At 45.5% G+C, this 20454-nt stretch overlaps 1 protein-coding gene across 5 annotated transcripts in view; it reads left to right on the top strand.

Moving 5' to 3' along the window:
- The window catches only part of LOC139264358 (F-actin-uncapping protein LRRC16A-like), a 554868-nt gene that overhangs the window by 36432 nt on the left and 497982 nt on the right, over window positions 1-20454 (top strand). For 3 of the 5 annotated variants that reach the window (XM_070880669.1, XM_070880666.1, XM_070880664.1), the window contains exon 3: window positions 7781-7840. The exons of the other annotated variants lie outside the window; for them this stretch is intronic. In XM_070880669.1, coding sequence (XP_070736770.1) covers window positions 7781-7840 — 60 coding nt within the window. The remainder of the gene's footprint in view (window positions 1-7780; window positions 7841-20454) is intronic. 5 annotated transcript variants of the gene reach the window in all.

Below are 20454 nucleotides of genomic sequence, written 5' to 3'. Positions count from 1 at the left end.
GAACAGGGTTGCTCTACCCCCTCGGTTGGTTTTGTAACCATACATCAATTTATGAAGTGGAATTAGATTCAAAGTGACTTGGTGACCATATTAGGCATTTGTGTTGCAGGTTTAAAAAAATATTTTTCTCTCACCCAATGAGTTAGCAGTGTTATTCCCAGTACAAGTACTGAGCTCGTCACAATTCTATGCTATGAATAGAACTTATTCAAGCTCAATAATCTGCTCATCTTGTGTAACTAGCCATATTGACAGTCAGAAATGGTCATGGAAATGGAAACCTTACATGATGTGGGCCACTTCTGAAATGTATAAATGTCTTTTGAGAGGAATAAACCCAATAGGAAAATAAGTCATTCTGGGAATGAGCTAAGTTTTTAGAAAGAAAAATTCACCTTTGGGTTCTGCTGAACTCTTGATTTACAATTTTCTGTAAAGTCTTGTTGAATTTCAGTGAAGATAATTGGTGTTTGATGTCAGCTCAATGATTATATGGGGAATGACTAGAACGACAGGTAGAAGATTTGTGGTTGATTCTTCATGCCCGCGGGACAACTGGGGATGGGTAATATGATGGGACTCATCAGTGATGCTCACATCCCAATAACAAATAATAATAAAAAGATCAATCCATCTCTCCAGCATTTTGTAGAGGGTGAAGGATTCAAGTAATTTGAGATCTGAGTATGTTCAGTCTTGTACAACAGAATCATGATGATTTTTTTTGTTCTCCAGGATGTGAGCAACATTTGCATTTATTGCCTATCCCTAGTTGCCCTGTGAAGGTGGTGGTGGGCATTCTCTTTGAACAGCTGCACTTCTTGTGATGATGGTGCTCCCATAATGGTATCAGGTAGATAATTCCAGTATATTAATGCAACAATAATAAAAGAATAATAAATATATGTCCAAGGAGGAGGCTCAAGTGGAGCATAAATGGACTGGTTGGGCCGAATGGCCTGCTTCTGTGCCGTATATCCTGTTTAATCCCATGTGATTCTATGTACGGTCAGGATGGTCTGTGATTGTGGATGTGATTGTGTTCCTGCAACATTGCTGCTCTTGTTCTTCTTGGTGGTAGAAGTCACAGAGGAGGACGGTACTGTCAAAGTAACCACGATGAGTAGGTGTAGTGCTTATTGTAGATAGTGCATACTGCTGTCAAAGGCCACCGATGATTATGGTGTTGGATATTGAGTCCAGTGACAACAGGAGACTGGAGTTGGAGGATTACAGGATGTCTGAAGGGATGTATGGTTGGAGGAGTTTGCAAAGGTGGGGACTTCTCTGTACATCAAGGCTACGCTTCTGCACTGCACTACATTGCAAGACTTAGCTGCTATGCCTCTGATCTGCTGCTCAATTGCTTAAATTTTAAAGTAACCGATCAGCTTGCAGCACTTCTCCCACCGCTGCTGTAACCTGCTAAGTCTTTGACTGGCCTTCTTGGGTGCTCTGCCCTCCCAAATCCCTACCCCAACCCTTCAGCACTCCTCGACCCTCCTACTCTCTTACCACCATTCCAGGCTTGATTCCCTTTTCGATAAGCCTGCAGCTTTCCCCTGTGCCTCCATTCCTTAGCCACTGACTCCATCCCTCTCCCTGGCAACTGTCTGAGGCTGAACCAGACTGTTTGCAACCTTGGTGTCATATTTGACCTTGAGATGAGCTTCGGATCACTAAGACTGCCTATTTCCACCTCTGTAAAATTGCCTGCTCTCTGGACTTCCCGCACAGCCGACTCGCCAGCTTTTCAATGAGAAAAACAGCGCATGCACAGTATTTTGAATGGGCTGCACACCCAAAAATAATGAAAGGGAACATTGCTCTAGACTTGACTATTCCAATGCACTCCTGGCTTGCCTCCTACATTCTACCCTTCATAAACATGAGGTCATCCAAAACTCAGCTGCCCATGTCCTAACTCGCACCAAATCCTATTCACCCATCATCCCTGTGCCCATTGACCTATGTTGGCTCCCAATTAAACAGCACCTCGATTTGAAAATTCTCATCCTTGTTTTCAAACCACTCCCTATCTCTGTAATCTTCTTCAGCCCCACAACCCTCTGCGATATCTGCGTTCCTCCAATTCTGGCCTTTTGTGTATCCCCGATTTTAATCGCTCCACCATTGGCGGCTGTGCCTTCAGCTGCCAAGGCCCCAAGCTCTGTAATTTCTCTCCTAAACCTCTCAGCCTTTCTACCTCTTTCCTCTTTTAAGGCAATCATTTAAAATCTACCTCTTTGACCAAGCTTTTGGTCAGCTACCCGAATGTGTCAAATTTTGTTTGATTACACTCCTGTGAAGCACCTTTGGCCGTTTTACTACGTTAAAAGTGCTGTATAAATACTAATTGCTGTCGTTGTTGTCAATCAGGAAAGCTGCTCCCTTTGGGATGGTGTGAAGCTTCTTTAGTGTTGCAGCTGCAGCCATCTAGGTGGGTGGTGAGTATTCCATTGTGCTCATGACTTTAACCTTTTAGATGGTGGGGGGACTTGGTCCAGGGGTGGGTGGTGGAGAGTCACTGGGTGAGACAGTTGTCGCAGAATAGTCAGCCAGTGCCCTGCTCCTACAACTATGGTGTTGTTATGGCTGCTCCAGTTAAGCTTTTGGTAAGCGTTGACCCCCAAGATGTTAATGCCAGGGAATTATCATTAATGGTACAGTTGAAGGTCGGGGAGATAGCTGAGCTTCCATTGTTTGAGATGGTCACTACTTGGCATAATGTTATTAAGAATCAAGAAGTGGTGATAAATCAAATGTATTTGTTTACAAAAATTAATGTTTTGTAAGTGAAAACAAACAGGAGATGGAGAGCAAATTACTTTTTATGGGCCCAAGTTTCCACACGCGCCTAGAACGGCGCAGTCCCGACCTGGATGCCCGTTTTTCGCGCCACAAAGTGCGCCTAAAAAAATCCTCTGTATTCTCCACCTCCCTGCAGGTCCTCTGGCCCTCGGCGCAGCGCAGCACGAGCTGTGTGGGGGCGGAGCCAGGTCCCTGCGCTGAAAACAGTGCCGGGACCTCTGCACATGCACGCTACAGTGGGCACGCAAGTGCAGTAGCTCCAGGCGCCCGAAACTGTGTGGGAGGGGCCCGAAGCACGCAGCCCCTAGCCCTGGCCGAATGGCCTCACTGGGGCTGCGTGAATAAGGCTCCTTCCACGGCCAGCTCCTGCTCCCCCCCCCCGACCAGACCCGATACCCGCGCCCGCCTCCGGACCGGACCCGACACCCGCTCCCCTCCCCCCCCCCCCCCCCCCCCCCCCGACCCGACCCGACCCGATTCCCGCTCCCTCCCGACCCGATTCCCGCTCCCGCTCCCCCCGACCCGACTCGACTCCCGCTCCCCTGCCCCCGGACTGGATCTGACCTGACCTGACCCTCCCTCTCTCTCCCTCTCCCCCCCCCCCCCCCTCCCTCTCCCTCTCCCTCTCCCTCCCACCCCCCCTCTCTCTCACTCTCTCCTCCCCGACCCGACCCGACCCAACGCCACCTACCTGTAAATCTGGTGCTGGGGACAGGCCCTGCCCGAAGTCTCGGGCCGGCCCATTCAGCCTTCGGTCCCGAAAGGCCTGCCTGAAGCACTTTCACACAGGTAGGAAGATGGTTTATTTAATCTTTTCTTTGCTTATAAATGTTTATTCAGGTTGGATTTATTTGTATAATATTTGTATAAGTATAAATAAGGATTTATTGTAGAATTTAATGACTTCCCTTTTTCCCCCCCCCCTTCCCCCCCCACCTCGTTCTGGACGTCTAATTTGTAACCTGCGCCTGATTTTTTAATGTGTAGAACAGGTTTTTTCAGTTCCACAAAAATCTTCACTTGCTCCATTCTAACTTAGTTTGGAGTACGTTTTCACTGTGGAAACTTTCAAATCAGGCGTCAGTGGCCGGACACGCCCCCTTTTGAAGAAAAAATTCTGTTCCAAAGTAGAACTGTTCTACCTGACTAGAACTGCAGAAAAAAAATGTGGAGAATTGCGATTTCTAAGATAGTCCGTTCTCCACCAGTTGCTCCTAAAAATCAGGCGCAAATCATGTGGAAACTTGAGCCCAATATATTGAGAAACTGAGGTGATGGGCAAAGACAGAATGTCTTTGAAAGGAGTTGATGAGGAATATCAGCAAATAACAGGTGATAAGCAGTGATGTCATCTTAATTATGTTAAATGCCTTGCAGATGACAGAAGGTAAAAAGATGCAATGACACCAGTATGTGTGTACGACATTAAAACACAAATCCTTTGAGTGTGGTTTCATATCTTCCTGGTGTCTGGCGGTCACATCACAAACGTGATAGAAATTGCACATGTTTTAGAACCATTTATACACTTCAACAAAAAAGCAGTCTGTGCTTCATATGCTGGGGTGCTTTATAATCAAATAATTATGAAAAGTATTGCACATTTCTGTGTGGAATATAAGTACATTATTCATTCACATTAAGCTCAGAGCTATGGCACTGGACTAATGGCAGATGGAGCTTCTATATTTCTCAAATGGAAACATCACATTGCTAATAGTTGGCCTTTTTCTCCTATTTTGAAGAATAGCTGATCTACAAATGGGCCTTTCCCGTACATGGCTGTCTTTTACATTGCTTTTACTGCATTATGAGAATCCATATACAGCAATTTCTATACTTGAGTATGATCTCCTTGCATTCCCTTGGACTGCACCTGCATACCTTGAGGAGATCTCCTGATTAAGGGTTTCGAAACACTATTCGCAGATTCCTTTGTGTCTTCATCATTGGTAGCGGAAGAAAGTGAATCGTACCAAAATCAATCTGCTTCTAACATCATATCAAAATATGAAGGAGCCATGATAAATTGATCCTTTTCCATATTAATAACACAAAATTAAAGCTTCACTCTGAAAGTAAAATACCCTTGAGGTGCAAGTGGAACACTGTATCAGTGTTGCCATTTTTATTCCATGACCAAAAGAGAATTCTGCATTGGTACCATTCAGCAAATATTAGAATTTTATTTTGCATATAAAAAAAACTTAAGCTCTTTAATCCTATTATATGGAGAGGTAGGATTTTTACAAAAATTTGATTTAAAAAAAACACATTTTTTGGTTGCTCCCACCATGGCCACCTTGTGTGACAGTTTTGTCCTTGTTTGCAGTAATCTACTTCGGAATTGGATCAGGACCCAACGCCGTAGCTTTACTGCAATTTTCCCATCTAAATCACTTTGCAGCAATGAGAAATGCTATTGTAACTGCAGTGTAAAATATCTGCCTCCCATTGAACAAATTTGCAAACTTTAATGACTCAATTTTTTTAAAGTCGCAGTTACCTGCACCATATGTCTGAGATCATTAGCTGTCGATGTGCAGTGCAGCTAGCAGGCATGGAGTTATACCATGTGCTGTGACTTGTATTCCCAAAGTTAATAGAACTGTGAAACTTCAATTTGTTAACCACCATTGTAAGAATAAAACATTTATATTGTATGTCCAAATTTTGAGGGCAAAATATTTGACTTTTGAATAACCTTGGGCTAGTATTGTGTGGGGAGGGGAATGATCGTTGTCATAATTATATCATGGTTTTATGTTGCAGACAGTGAAACTGTTTTATGCTGATCTCAATGTAATATATACTTTAAGTAATATGGCATTTGAGATAAATTCAGATTTCTATAAATTAGACTGTCCATAAACTATACTGTTGTGCACATGATTAGTAGCTTGTAATAGCAGGTTGTGCACAGTCACGAAACCCATTTCAGAGGTTCTTGGTGAACCAGTTTTTTTTTGGAGCAACTAAATTTTTTTGGAGTAACTTAAAAATCGCAATTCTCCCCATTTAAGTTGCTCCAGTGTAAGTGAGTTAATTAGGGGTTTTTTTTGTTCAGTTTTTTTTCACAAAAGGGGGCGTTACCAGCCACTTAGGCCTGTTTTGGCCATTTAGAAAGTACATTTAGCCAGCTAAAACTTACTCCAAACTAAGTTAGGCCAGAGTAAGTGGCCACATTTATACATTCTGAAAAACCCTGCGGTGAATTAAGAGATCAGCGCAGGTAGCCTCCAAATGACAGTGTTATGATAGGAATGCTAGTTTTTTTTAAAATCCCAAGCAGCGAGAGTGGACAGGGTGTAGGTGCTATCAACCTAATTAAACTGAGTATATTTTCCGTAAAGATAGCTAGAAATTAAAGAACTGGAAAACTTTGAAGATCCCCCCCCCCCCCCCCCCAATCAAAACTCTTTCCCCCTCCCCCCCCTCCCCTCCCCCAATCAAAACTCTCTCTTCCCCCCCCCCCCCCCAACTTGTCTCTTGTAGCCCTCAGCGTGGGAAGGCAGCTGCCGACCTGTGCGGCAGGCCACTCAGCCCGGGATAGGGACAGGCCCCTCCCACACAGCCTACACCACACACACTCAGATTCTGGGGGCTAGGAGCTACTGCGCATGCACGCACACTCTAGCGCACATGTGCAGAGGTCCCGGCACCGAATCCTGTTGCCACGCTACGCCACCCTGGAGGCGAGGCTGGGGAGCGGCTAAACTTGGCCCCGAAGATTTTTGGCACCCTTGAAGTTCTACAAAAGCGGCGCACATCTGGTGAGTGTGCCAGAAATCTGTACTGGCCAAATTTGGGCCCATGATAACGAACAAAACGTTTCAGCTAGAGATGGGTTAATGACCTCAGTTCCTGTGCATTGATTGACATGGCATTGGGATCATACACATGCTTTAAATGGTAGTTTAAGTGGAAAAGAAACTGTTGGCTCCAGAGAATTGTTTGAGTATTTTCATTAAGAGACTTCGACTTAAATAGGGTAAATTATATTGCTACTTTTGAGGAGACTACTATTACAGAAATACAGCAAAACAGAAACAGGAAGAGAAACAAGGATGGGATTGTGGACAAAAACAAAGAACCACAACGATAGAACAGATAAACACAAACTAAAGAAGGTAAAGGAAGAAAGACTTGCATTTATACCATGCCTTTCATGACCACCGGACGTCTCAAAGCGCTTTTTGGAGTGTAGTCACTGTTGTATCCATCATTATCATAGGCAGACCCTCGGAATCAAGGAAGACTTTCTTCCACTCTTAGCAAGAGTTCTTAGGTGGTTGTACAGTCCAATACGAGAAGCACAGTATCTGCCACAGGTGGGACAAATAGTCGTTGAGGGAAAGGGTGGGCATGACTGGTTTGCCACACGCTCTTTCCGCTGCCTGTGCTTGATTTCTGCATGCTCTCGACAACGAGACTTGTCGAAGACACCGATTCAAGGTAAGACTCTTAACACAAGCAGACCGTCAGATTGTTAGTTTATTTTTACTTGTATACAAGGGGAGAGTGCCCTAGACAAAGGCTTAGGGTACCAACTCCGGTAATACACAGGAATTGGACCATATTTATACACTCAAGTAAACAACTCCTATCATATGTGATGGTTCCTCTTTTTTTGTAATAGTGCAGAGTCTAGCAGTTAATTTAATTACCTCATCAGTGTTATCCAATGGCTACTTGTCTTAGCTACCCTGTCCTTATTTTGGGCTAACCTCTCCTTGCTCCCTGTACACACTGTCTGTTTTTTTTGGTTTGCACATCCTTATTGTGATTATAATTAGACAGAGAAGACAGATGACCCTTAGTTGCTGTGAGGTAATGCAACCCGTGGTTTCAACTGCTGACAGCTTGTTTGGTATAGTTGCTGAAGTAAGCTTTAATTCTTAGGTTGACCAAATATAATGTCCCAGCAAGCCTTGCAATCTATGGTTGCTCTTTTTCTATCTTTCCACAGACTCGAGGTGCTCAACGCCCTCCCGGATGCACTTCCTCCACCAGGGCGGTGTTTGGCCAGGTACTCCCAGGTGTCAGGGGGGATGTTGCACTTTATCAGGGAGGCTTTGAGGGTGTCCTTGTAACGTCTCCGCAGCCCTCCTTTGGCTCGTTTGCCATGAAGGAGCTCCGAGTAGAGCACTTGCTTTGGGAGTCTCGTGTCTGGCATGCGAACTATGTGGCCTGGCAAGCGGAGCTGATCAAGTGTGGTCAGTGCTTCAATGTGGGGGATGTTGGCCTGGACGAGGACGCTAACATTGGTGCATCTGTCCTCCCAGGGGATTTGTAGGATCTTGCGGCAACATCGTTGGTGATATTTCTCCAGCGACTTGAGGTATCTACTGTACATGGTCCATGTTTCTACTACAGCCCTGTAGACCATGAGCTTGGTGGCAGTTTTGAGGGCCTGGTCTTCAAACACTCTTTTCCTCAGGCGGCCGAAGGTTGCACTGGCGCACTGGAGGCGGTGTTGGATCTCATCGTCAATGCCTGCTCTTGTTGATAGGAGGCTCCCGAGATAAGGGAAGTGGTCCACGTTGTCCAGGGCTGCGCCATGGATCCTGATGACTGGGGGCAGTGCTGTGCTGCGAGGACAGGCTGGTGGAGGACCTTTGTCTTACTGATGTTTAGCATAAGGCCCATGCGAGCTAGGTGAGCATCCGGTCAGGCGGTCCGGCCCCCAGCGGCGTCCAGACCTCTCCCCAGCGGCGACCGCATCCCCTCCAGCGGTGACAGCTGTGCCTCTCCTCCACTACGGCATTTGGGCCTCCTCCTCCTCCACGATGGTGGCTGGCCTTTCCCCCTCCTTCAGAGACCACTGGGCCTCTACTTCCCCACTGGTGACCTGGCCTCTTATGACTGGTGAGCATCATGGCTGTGACCTTCCACCCTGAATCGCAGTGGGCCACTGACCCTTCCAATGCCTGTCCCCAACCAAGCACCGGATCACCTACCATCAGGGCGCTACTCACTGTTGTAATGTGGGGAAAGTGGCAGCCAACTTGCACACAGCAAGCTCCCACAAACAACAATGTGATGATGACCAGATAATCTGTTTTTGTTTTGTAACGGAGATTGGGAGATAAATATTGGCCAGGACACTGGGAATAACTCCCCTGCTCCTCTTTGAAATAGTGCCATGGGATTTTTTACGTCCAAATAAGCAAAGAAAACAATTTTAAAAAATCTGAACATGCTAAAAAAAGAATTTCAGGAGGTGAACTCTGAAGGGACTGTGTCCAGGAAATTGAGATGTTTTGCAATGAGGATTCTCATTTATACTATACTAGTAAATATTTCCAGATTTTTGGATAGTGTGAAGAGTTCTTGGATTTCTTTGTCACCAAGATAGAGATCAGTTATTTAGCTCTCCCTCCTCCTCCCCATCCACAATGCCAAACCTCCTCTTGTCTCTCTCCTACCTGAGCCCTGAACTCCCAATCCTTTTCTTGTTCTCTTTCTTCTGTCGCTCTTTTTTCGACTCCTCTTTCTTGTTTTCTCTCTCATTTTCTTTCTCTCTTTCTTTCTCTCACGTTTTCTTTCTCTCTTTCTCCTCGCTCTCTCCAACTCATCATGTTTGTAAGATATACCTCCTGCAGCTCATTGAACACCTGGCCACCAAGTTCCCTTTCTGCCTCCTATCTAGCGGATCTAATAAATGGTTCCTCCTCCCTTGCAAAACAGCCATCATCACCCACCCTCCCCTGTTTCGGCTGCCCCCAAAAGTTTGTCACCATCCTCCGCCTGCTCCATGACGACATGCAAGCCGTGATCCTGACCAATAGATCCACCACAGACCCAATCCACCTCCGGACTGGGGTCAAGCAGGGCTGCGTTATCGCACCAATGCTCTTCTCGATCTTCCTCGCTGCAATGCTCCATCTCTCCATCAACAAGCTCTCTGCTGGAGTGGAACTAAACTATAGAACCATTGGGAACCTGTTCAACCTTCGTCGCCTCCAGGCTAGATCCAAGGTCGTCCCATCCTCTGTCATCAAACTACAGTACGCGGACGACGCTTGCGTCTGTGCACACTCAGAGGCTGAACTCCAAGCCATCGTCAACATCTTCACCGAGGTGTACAAAAGCATGAGCCTTGCGCTAAACGTCCGTAAGACAAAGGTCCTCCACCAACCTGACCCCGCCCCACAGCACTGACCCCCCAGTAATCAAAATCCACGGCTCAGCCCTGGACATCGTGACCATATTCCATACCTCAGGAGTCTACTATCAGCAAGTGCAGACATCAATGACGAGGTCCAACACAGCCTCCAGTGTGCTGGAGCAGCCTTCGGTTGCCTGAGGAAGAGAGTGTTTGAAGATCAGGATCTCAAATCTGGCACCAAGCTTATGGTCTACAGGACAGTTATGATACCTGCCCTCCTATATGGCTCAGAGACAGGGACTATATACAGTAGACATCTTAAAGCGTTGCAAAAGTACCACCAGCGCTGCCTCCGCAAGATCCTGCAAATCCACTGGGAGGATAGACGCACCAACGTCCGTGTTCTCAATCAGGCCAACATTCCCAGCATTGAAGCACTGAGCACATTTGACCAGCTCTGTTGGGCAGGCCACATCATCCGCATACCCGACACGAGACTCCCTAAGCAAGTGCTCTGCACGGAACTCCTACATGGCAAGCGAGCCCCAGATGGGCAGAGGAAACGCTTCAGGTACACCCTCAAAGCCTCCTTGATAAAGTGTAACACCCCACTGGCACCTGGGAATCCCTGGCCAAGACCGCCCAAAGTGGAGGATCCGGCAGGGCACTGAGCACCTCGAGTCTCGTTGCCGAGAGCATGCAGAAACCAAACGCAGACAGCGGAAGAAGCGTGCTGCAAACCAGGCTCCCCACCCACCCTTTCCTTCAACCACTGTCTGCCTCATCTGTTACAGAGATTGTACTTCCTGCATTGGACTGCACAGCCACCTGAGAACTCACTTTTAGAGTTCTCGATTTCAAGGGACTGCCTATGATAATGATGATTGACCTGTCAGTCCTTATTAACAGCTGTCCTAGCTCCAACCTTCATTTCCTCTCCAAGATCCTGGAACATATTGTCTACAAGATCCGTGGCCATTTCTCCCACAAATCTTGTTTGATTCTCTCCACCTCTGTAAACTTCAGCTCATCCCAAATTCTGCTGCCCGTATCCTACACTACTCCGACAAGTCTCACTTGCACATTTGCCCCCGTTCTCACCAAACTACATCGGCTCCCCAGTCCTCCTGTGCCTCAGATTTGAAGTTCTCATCTTTGTGTTTAAATTTCTCCCTACCTGCACCATCCTATCTCATCTTATCCAGCCCTACAATCCTCTCTCCCTTCAACTCTCCTTTGCCCTGACTTGGGCCCCTCCTTTTATTGGTAGATGTGCTTTCCCCCACGTTGGCCTCTGAAATTCTCTTCCTAAAGCCTGTTGCTTCTCCAGCCCTCTCTCTCGCCAACACTCAAGAAGCTTGACAGCATCTAGGATAAAGAAGTCCCCTTGATTGGCACCGTATCCATCACCTTAAACATTCACTCCCTCCACCACTGGTGCATCCTATTTGCAGTGTGTACCAGCTACAAGATGCACTGAAGCAACTTGACAAGGGTTCTTTGACAGCACCTCCCAAACCTGCGACCACTATCATCTCTTCATCTTCTTTCGTATGGTAGTAGCAAAGCAAATCAAACATCAATATCCAAGTTGGATATCCAGGCCAGAGCTTGCGGTGTAATCTTGTAGGCTGCCTGCAAATTTCCTCTAAGGGCAGTGCTCAATGATATGCTCCGCAGCAATGCATGTGACCACCATTAGCTCCAAGTTTCCTTCCAAATCATACACTATTCTGACGTGGCAATATATCCTCATTCATCGCTGGGTCAAAATCCTGGAACTGCCTACTCAACAGCACTGCGAGAGTATTTTCACCACATGGACTGCAGCAGTTCAAGAAGGCAGCCCAACACCGCCTTCTAGAGATCAATTAGGGATGGGCAATAAATGCTGGCCTTGCCAGCCAAGCCCACATACCATTAATGAATAAAAAATGTTTTTGCTTTGGCTTCTAGTAACCTCTTGGCTGCATTTTGCTTTTTCCCCTCTGTCCCAATGGTTGACTATTTCACGTCTCAATCTCACTAGCCTGACTAATCTAAATTCCCCTTTCTCAGTGCTCCATTCCTGACCCTCTTCCTACCTCTCCCTTCCTTCTACTGTTGTCTTCTCACTTTTTCTCCCGCCCCCCCGCCGCAACTTCTCCCCTCCTCCTATTTGCCTCTTAGTCTGCCTCCTCTTCCCTACGTTGGTTCCATTATCTCTAACTCTGCTTGACCTAAGACGATTCAAATCAGATTTAAATGTCCGTGTGCAGTGCCATGGATGACCAATTAGTACAGATTACATTTCTGAAGTAAGGCATCAATCTTTAGCTTCTATTTAACATGTTCAGATGAGCTTTGCCATGCACCATTCTGAAAGAGCATTTCCTTTTGTTTCACCGTCGCTATACAAAGTGATTCAGAAGGCAATAATGTAAAAATTGGAAATGTTTCTTTTTGTTCTCCACCATATAGTCTTTGGCAAAACTTTCTAAGTTTGCTTTGCAGGAAAGCACTTACTGGTTAATGCCAATAGATGCAATGATGTAAGAATTGAGAAGCAGCCTTCTCATGAAGCAATGAACTTCAACAATGTTATCTCCACTTTCTGACCTTCAACTGTGGTGAACAAATCCTCAGCTCATTTATCCACCACTAATATTTTCATAGGTTTCTAAGCAGAGGAAGAAGCAACGATTTTGTAGCTCTTGCAATGCTCTTGAAGGGATTCTGTCCCTGTGATTTTGTTTCTCCTTTGGATGACGGATCTAGCCTAATGCAGATAGAGAATAAACTTAGAGTGAGGAAGATGTTAGATAGTAACTATTTCAGTTGACTTAGTGTCTTGCAAATTGGTTTAAAAAAAATGTTGATTGCTTTGTTTTCCTAAGGAACAGATGGCATTGTCTAATGATTTCTAAATTCATTAATGCGTTGAATACAATGATTTAGTTACAATTTTAAGGTCTAAAATTGTTGTGGTTTCCTTGTTTGCCAGTTACTTATGCTTATATCGTGGCTGAATGTTAATTTTAACTTAGATTCTTTGATGTTTCCTTGAGGTATTGGAATCAGCAAGGCAATTCTATTAGTGCCTGTGACTTGCATTTTTTTTTATTCCTGGTTTTAAAAATGGCAGATGGTGAGCAAGCAAACAAACAAAGCTAACGTTGTGCACTTGTGTTCCAGGGACTAAAGTTAAAAGGGAAGTCAAGTGTCTGTCCCAAAATATAGATGCTTATTTAACACACACAATTTCTTGGTATAAACGTCAAAAGTTTAACTCAATAGTGGACCACTATGTCTTGTCTCCTCACTTTGGGCCCAAGTTTCCACACGATAAAAAACGGGCGCCCTCCGAGCTGGGCGCCGGTTTTTCGCGCCGGAAAAAAAACGTGCGATTCTGGAGCGCCCTGCAGCTCCATGTCTGTTTGGCGCGGCGCCCAGGGGGCGGAGCCTACACTCGCGCCGATTTTGTAAGTGGGAGGGGGCGGGTACCATTTAAATTAGTTTTTTTCCTGCCGGCAACGCTGCGCATGCGCGTTGGAGCGTTCGCGCAGTGTGAAAAAAACATTGGCACTCGGCCATTTTTGTAGTTCTTTGTAGCTGTTTAATTTTTGAAATTTTTTTAATAAAAGCACATTGCCATCAGCACTGAGGCTTCTTGCAGCAGTGAGAAGGCTGCAGGAAGCCTCAAAGTTGAGGCAGCTGTTTCCTTCCTCCTCCCCCCCCCCCCCCCCCCCCCCTGCCCTGCGGGAACGAACGGCTGCTCCCCCCCCCCCCCCCCCCCCCCCTGCAGCATTCTCCCTGGCTGAAGCACTTTCACACAGGTAGGAAGATGGTTTATTTAATCTTTTCTTTGCTTATAAATGTTTATTCAGGTTGGATTTATTTGTATAAGTATAAATAAGGATTTATTGTAGAATTTAATGACTTCCCTCCCCCCCCACCTCGTTCTGGACGCCTAATTTGTAACCTGCGCCTAATTTTTTAATGTGTAGAAAGGTTTTTTCAGTTCTACAAAAATCTTCACTTGCTCCATTCTAACTTAGTTTGGAGTACGTTTTCACTGTGGAAACTTTGGAATCAGGCGTCAGTGGCTGGACACGCCCCCTTTTGAAGAAAAAATTCTGTTCCAAAGTGGAACTGTTCTACCTGACTAGAACTGCAGAAAAAAAAAATGTGGAGAATTGCGATTTCTAAGACAGTCCGTTCTCCACCAGTTGCTCCTAAAAATCAGGCGCAAATCATGTGGAAACTTGGGCCCTTTGTTTCTGCTTGGGTGATGTTATCGTTGGGCAAAAACTCCATGTGCCTTTGAAGAGCTATATCCACTGTAGTGGGAGTGTGACTTTGAACTGGCCTTAGATTTGACCTTGGGAAAACACGCTAAAAGTTCCATATGCTGAAGATGTCAATCCATATTCCATTTATTCTCCTTGACTTTTCTTTCCCCCTTAAGTGTGTATATTTCAGCTAACACTTTCTAGGTGCAAAATATTGCCAATTTCCTGCTCCTTTAAAGGAATATTATGTCTTCTTTCTTTCCATTTGTAATTGAATAGCAGTTGAAGTCTGAATGAACTCACCCAAAGTCTACTTAACAGTAATTAGACTTTGCCTAAAAACATTATAGATTCACCTTAGCAGCAGAATAATTGTATACATTGCATAATATGTCCCTGCTCTTATAAAACAGCCTCTCACCATATTTATAGTGAGCACCTGGTTATAAAGCAAAATTACTACAAGAGAAGAGTACATGTGTGCATGCATGTCTGTGCGCTTTTGCCCTTTCTTTCCCTTGGTTGCCAGGCCACGAAGGCTGTTGCGTTCAGATGGGCGTTTGCAGTAAAATCATCAATACAAATTGTGCTCTTTTTTTTAAATATGGAAAAAGAACAGTCACATTTGTTCTTTGAAGAGGGGAAAGAGAGGGAGGAATACCTATTAGTATATTTAAAAGATTGTGGGGCCACCCGATAAGGCCTCTGGCTCAGCTGAAAGCGGCAGCCTGGCCGGTGCTCGCTAAATTCAGCTCGGGGCTTTTTGTGACGATCTGTCCTGCTCCTGCAGATGCGTCTTAAATACGTCATCAGTGCATGCATCACAACCTGCCGAAGACTCCCAGCCGCTGCTCGGTGCCCCTGACAGCTTTTTGTGTCAGGGCACTCCTTGTTGGTTGCGGACGCAGCTGCCCTTAAAGGGGAGGTGGCGCTGACGGCGATGCCATTTTTTTTTTGTCAGCCGACTGCCCGGTCGGCCCGACAAGCACATCCCCGGGTTCGGCCAGGCCGCCAGCAGGCAGCCTGGCACCCCCTGTTGGGTTACCGGCCCGGCCAAAACCCTCCCTAGTAGCCCAATGGACCTAACTAGAAAAAAGATGCAGAACTCTGAGCGACCCTCCCCTTTAACTAAAAGGGAGAGATGCTGTGAGGCGCCATCGCGATTATGTCATTGACACAGTGCTGATGAGTGATAGCGGCGGAAACTATATCCCGCCCCCACTTCCGTCCCACGAATGACGGCCACTCCACTCAGCCCCCACTGCTGTCCCCATGTTAAGGCTACTTGGGAAAAAAAGTTTGAGGAGCTGAATTCCTCCGCCGCATCCATTGCGGCAGCCAGAAGACTTTGAAAACGGTAGGTCTACACCGTTTCGAGCAGTGGTGAATTTCGGCCCCTTGTTCTTTACTCTCAGTTAGCAACACTGGAGGAGATCAACTGGAGATTTGCCTCGAAACATTCCCAGCAGCAGGTGCAGTGCATTCAAATATAGAGTGGAGTTCTCTTTATTAATCTACCTTATTACAAGGTAACTGAATATTCACTTACACTTGAGAAACCTTATGAACTGCTGTCCAGACATATAACCATACATGTGATTTATAGTATCTGTTTGAATTTAATGTATTTAAGACAACATTTAAGTGTTAACATTCCCCTTCCTAGTTTATCTAGACCCAACATCCAAGCCAGAAAAAAAATCATTGGAATGACACCAGTAAGAAGTTTGATAGCTGTAAGCAGTGTTATTAATAGTTGTAAGCAGATTTAGAGTTGGTTCATTAACCCCCGTTCTCTGACTATGATGCTTGGGCTCGAAGCAGTCGTACAGGTTGTCAATATAAACTTGAGTTTTCTTTCTCCAAAGGTTTGGATGAAGCAGCAATCTGCATTGGAATTCTGTTTAAAACACAAGACCAAAGGAAGCTGCGTAGAAATATTGATTGCCTGCATAACAACAGTGACTGCCCTTCAAATGTAATTAATTGGTTCTGAAGCACTTTAGAATTACCTGGTGACATGATAAAGTGCAATATAAATGCAGGGTCTATTATAACTGATTTAAAGAAGCTCCACTAGATTCACCCATAAAATTAGCTGGTGCATGTTGACAATGTTTCCAGAGCTCCCCACACATCCTGAGGCACAGGGTCTGAAAGTGAATTTTGTTCTTTTTGGGTTTTAACTGGGTTGATAAATTCTCTTTGAGTACATGATGCACCATGGGGTTGCAGTTTGTATGGAACTAGAATAAACAGTGCAGACTTCAATAGCGTATATTTATAGCAGCACACAGAAAATTTACAAGTAACTGAGATACGAGCAGCAGAAAAATAATAAAAAAGAAGCTATTTTTAAGTGTTAAAGTTGATTTTTGGAATCAGCTTTTTTGCCGGGATTGTGCAGGGGTTGCTTTGAGTTTGTTTCAAGCAGTCAGGCTGGAGGATATTCAAGATGCTGTTCATTGGAGGCTTTGGGAAAATTTGCTTGGTGCAACGATGATTTGCTTTAGAAAGAGCAATGCAGGGAGAGGGAAGGGAAAAAAATAGTGTTTATATTGTAAAAAATTGGGCAAAAAGGGGTTTCGGGAAGGAAGAGGGAATAAAGAAAAGTATTTTGATCTTGAGATGCTGCAAATTCACCATTGGATGTAGGCAAAGAACTATAAATGTAAATAACTGTGAATATAGGTCTCCGTGAGGGAAGAAACAACTTACTTCTATGTTAAACATAGAAACATAGAAAATAGGTGCAGGAGTAGGCCATTCGGCCCTTCTAGCCTGCACCGCCATTCAATGAGTTCATGGCTGAACATGCAACTTCAGTATCCCATTCCTGCTTTCTCGCCATACCCCTTGATCCCCCTAGTAGTAAGGACTACATCGAACTCCTTTTTGAATATATTTAGTGAATTGGCCTCAACAACTTTCTGTGGTAGAGAATTCCACAGGTTCACCACTCTCTGGGTGAAGAAATTCCTCCTCATCTCGGTCCTAAATGGCTTACCCCTTATCCTTAGACTGTGTCCCCTGGTTCTGGACTTCCCCAACATTGGGAACATTCTTTCTGCATCTAACCTGTCTAACCCCGTCAGAATTTTAAACGTTTCTATGAGGTCCCCTCTCATTCTTCTGAACTCCAGTGAATACAAGCCCAGTTGATCCAGTCTTTCTTGATAGGTCAGTCCCACCATCCCGGGAATCAGTCTGGTGAACCTTCGCTGCACTCCCTCAATAGCAGGAATGTCCTTCCTCAGGTTAGGAGACCAAAACTGTACACAATACTCCAGGTGTGGCCTCACCAAGGCCCTGTACAACTGTAGCAACACCTCCCTGCCCCTGTACTCAAATCCCCTCGCTATGAAGGCCAACATGCCATTTGCTTTCTTAACCGCCTGCTGTACCTGCATGCCAACCTTCAATGACTGATGTACCATGACACCCAGGTCTCTTTGCACCTCCCCTTTTCCTAATCTGTCACCATTCAGATAATAGTCTGTCTCTCTGTTTTTACCACCAAAGTGGATAACCTCACATTTATCCACATTATACTTCATCTGCCATGCATTTGCCCACTCACCTAACGTATCCAAGTCACTCTGCAGCCTCATAGCATCCTCCTCGCAGCTCACACTACCACCCAACTTAGTGTCATCCGCAAATTTGGAGATACTACATTTAATCCCCTCGTCTAAATCATTAATGTACAGTGTAAACAGCTGGGGCCCCAGCACAGAACCTTGCGGTACCCCACTAGTCACTGCCTGCCATTCTGAAAAGTGCCCATTTACTCCTACTCTTTGCTTCCTGTCTGACAACCAGTTCTCAATCCATGTCAGTATACTACCCCCAATCCCATGTGCTTTAACTTTGCACATTAATCTCTTGTGTGGGACCTTGTCGAAAGCCTTCTGAAAGTCCAAATATACCACATCAACTGGTTCTCCCTTGTCCACTCTACTGGAAACATCCTCAAAAAATTCCAGAAGGTTTGTCAAGCATGATTTCCCTTTCACAAACCCATGCTGACTTGGACCTATCATGTCACCTCCTTCCAAATGCACTGCTATGACATCCTTAATAATTGATTCCATCATTTTACCCACTACCGATGTCAGGCTGACCGGTCTATAATTCCCTGTTATCTCTCTCCCTTCATTTTTAAAAAGTGGGGTTACATTGGCTACCCTCCACTCCATAGGAACTGATCCCGAGTCAGTGGAATGTTGGAAAGTGACTGTCAATGCATCCACAATGCATCCACAATGCAAAACATGTTTTGTAAAATGGTAGTTTAAAAAATATTACAGATATATTTATCTGGCCTGTACTTTGTCGGGATTAGTATGTTTCCCCTTGTGATAGGTATGTATTGTTTCAGTAAATTTGATGTATTACAGAGATAGGTAAACTACTGTTGGTTCAAGCTGTTTCGTGACAACAGTAAGCAGCAACATCACGGGAGATCTAACGTTTAAATTTGTCATGCACAGTCTAGGGTATGATGTGATACACATGATTTGTTCAAATTAAGCGCTCAATTTTTCCCTGTCATTTGCGCCGTTCTTTTGGCGTGCGACGTTTTTTTTGGCGTATTTATTTTTTTCCAAGTTTCCCCCTGCGATCTGCGCCGGTGTAGCTGACTTAGTTACGATTTTTCTAGGGCAGTTTTTTTATTAACGTCATGTTCCCTCATGTCTGTGCCGCTTTTTTTCAATTTTTCGCAGTTTGGCCAACATTTTTTCCTCCTAGGTCAACATATCTGGCTACTCCCGACAAACCTTCTGGGTACTTAAAAAAAAACAGCGCACATTCACAAATCGGCACTGAAAGATGCCATTGTTTTTAAGTCGAAGATTTTGGAGGAAGTCAAGAGCACTGTCAAAATCAATAATAAAGTTCAACTTTTTTTTAACCTGTCAATGTAGATAGAAGTGTAAATTTGTTGGATTTCAGAAGTTTTCTCTTTTTTTACTCGTCCACACTCCACCACCGAACGTCTTGAATCAGGGCTGAAGGGTCGTAGCGCTGGCTGGCAGAATCGGCCCTGCGCCCAGTCACGGGCTCGGCTACAAAATAAGGCGGGTGGGGGGATAGGAGAGAGAGAGAGCGCATGAGGTGCTGATCGGAAGGCTTCGAGCCCGGGGAGCGAGGTGCCAATTGGAAGCCTTCTGCACTGAAGACTGTAATGAGTGAGTAGGGGGGCGGGGGGGGTGGGGGGAGAGAGAGAGAAGGGGAAAAGTCACAAGACTCTAATTTGTAAGGGGGGAGGGAGAGAGGAGAAGTCACAAGACCTTTGGGTGTGGTCCATCCATACAGACCTTGGGGAGAAAGAGAACTGCGAACCTGTCGTGCCTGCCTGCTTTCCTGCCATTTTGTGCTTCTTTCAAAGGTTAAATTTAAGTATAAGGGCAAGACTGACTATACCATCCCTTGTGTGAGCTTTCTGCATCATGATGCTACGTAGGAGACAATTGATTCGACTTCATCGTATCAGGAACATCAAAGCCCGTAGGGTGCTGGACAGGAGGCCTTACCCACGTCGGGTATTCCGAGACAGGCGTTCGTACCTCCACCTGAGTGATACAGACTGTGTCAGAAGGCTGCATTTCCACAAAGAAGTTGTAACTGAGATCTGAGAGCTGGTCAAAGCAGACCTGCAACCTAGAAGCATCAAGAGGACTGCTTTTTCAGTTGAAGTGAAGGTTACAGCTGCACTTTCATTCTATGCCTCTGTCTCGTTTCAAGCTACAACTGGGGATGTGTGCGCCATCTCTCAATATGCAACACATGTCTGCATTTGCCAGGTCACGGCTACACTGTATGCACAGAGGAATGACTTCATAAAGTTCCCCATGACCGCCCAAGCAATCCATGACAGGGCTGTGGGCTTCTCCGGGATTGCTGGCTTCCCAAAGGTGCAAGGCTGCATTGATTGTATCCACATCGCCTTGCGAGCACCTTTGGAGGATTCAAAGATGTACAGGAAAAGGCTTCCACCGCATTAATGTACAGCTCGTGTGTGACAACATGCATCATATTATGTCAGTCAATGCAAGATAAGCTGAGAGCACCCATGATGCGCCATCCTACGTGACAGCGTTATATCTGCCATGTTTCAGCAGCAGCAGCCAGAAGGGCAGAGCTGGCTACTGGGAGACAAAGGGTACGGCCTCACCACCTGGCTCATGATGCCCCTACGCGTAACCCGGACGGAAGCTGACCGTGAATACAACATGTAGTATCATCATAGAGAGGACC

The sequence above is a fragment of the Pristiophorus japonicus genome, chromosome 5 (assembly GCF_044704955.1).
Source record: "Pristiophorus japonicus isolate sPriJap1 chromosome 5, sPriJap1.hap1, whole genome shotgun sequence".
NCBI classification, from domain to species: Eukaryota; Metazoa; Chordata; class Chondrichthyes; family Pristiophoridae; genus Pristiophorus; species Pristiophorus japonicus.
The sequence above is the reverse complement of the archived record's forward strand: the minus strand, read 5'-3'. Positions and strand labels throughout refer to the sequence as shown.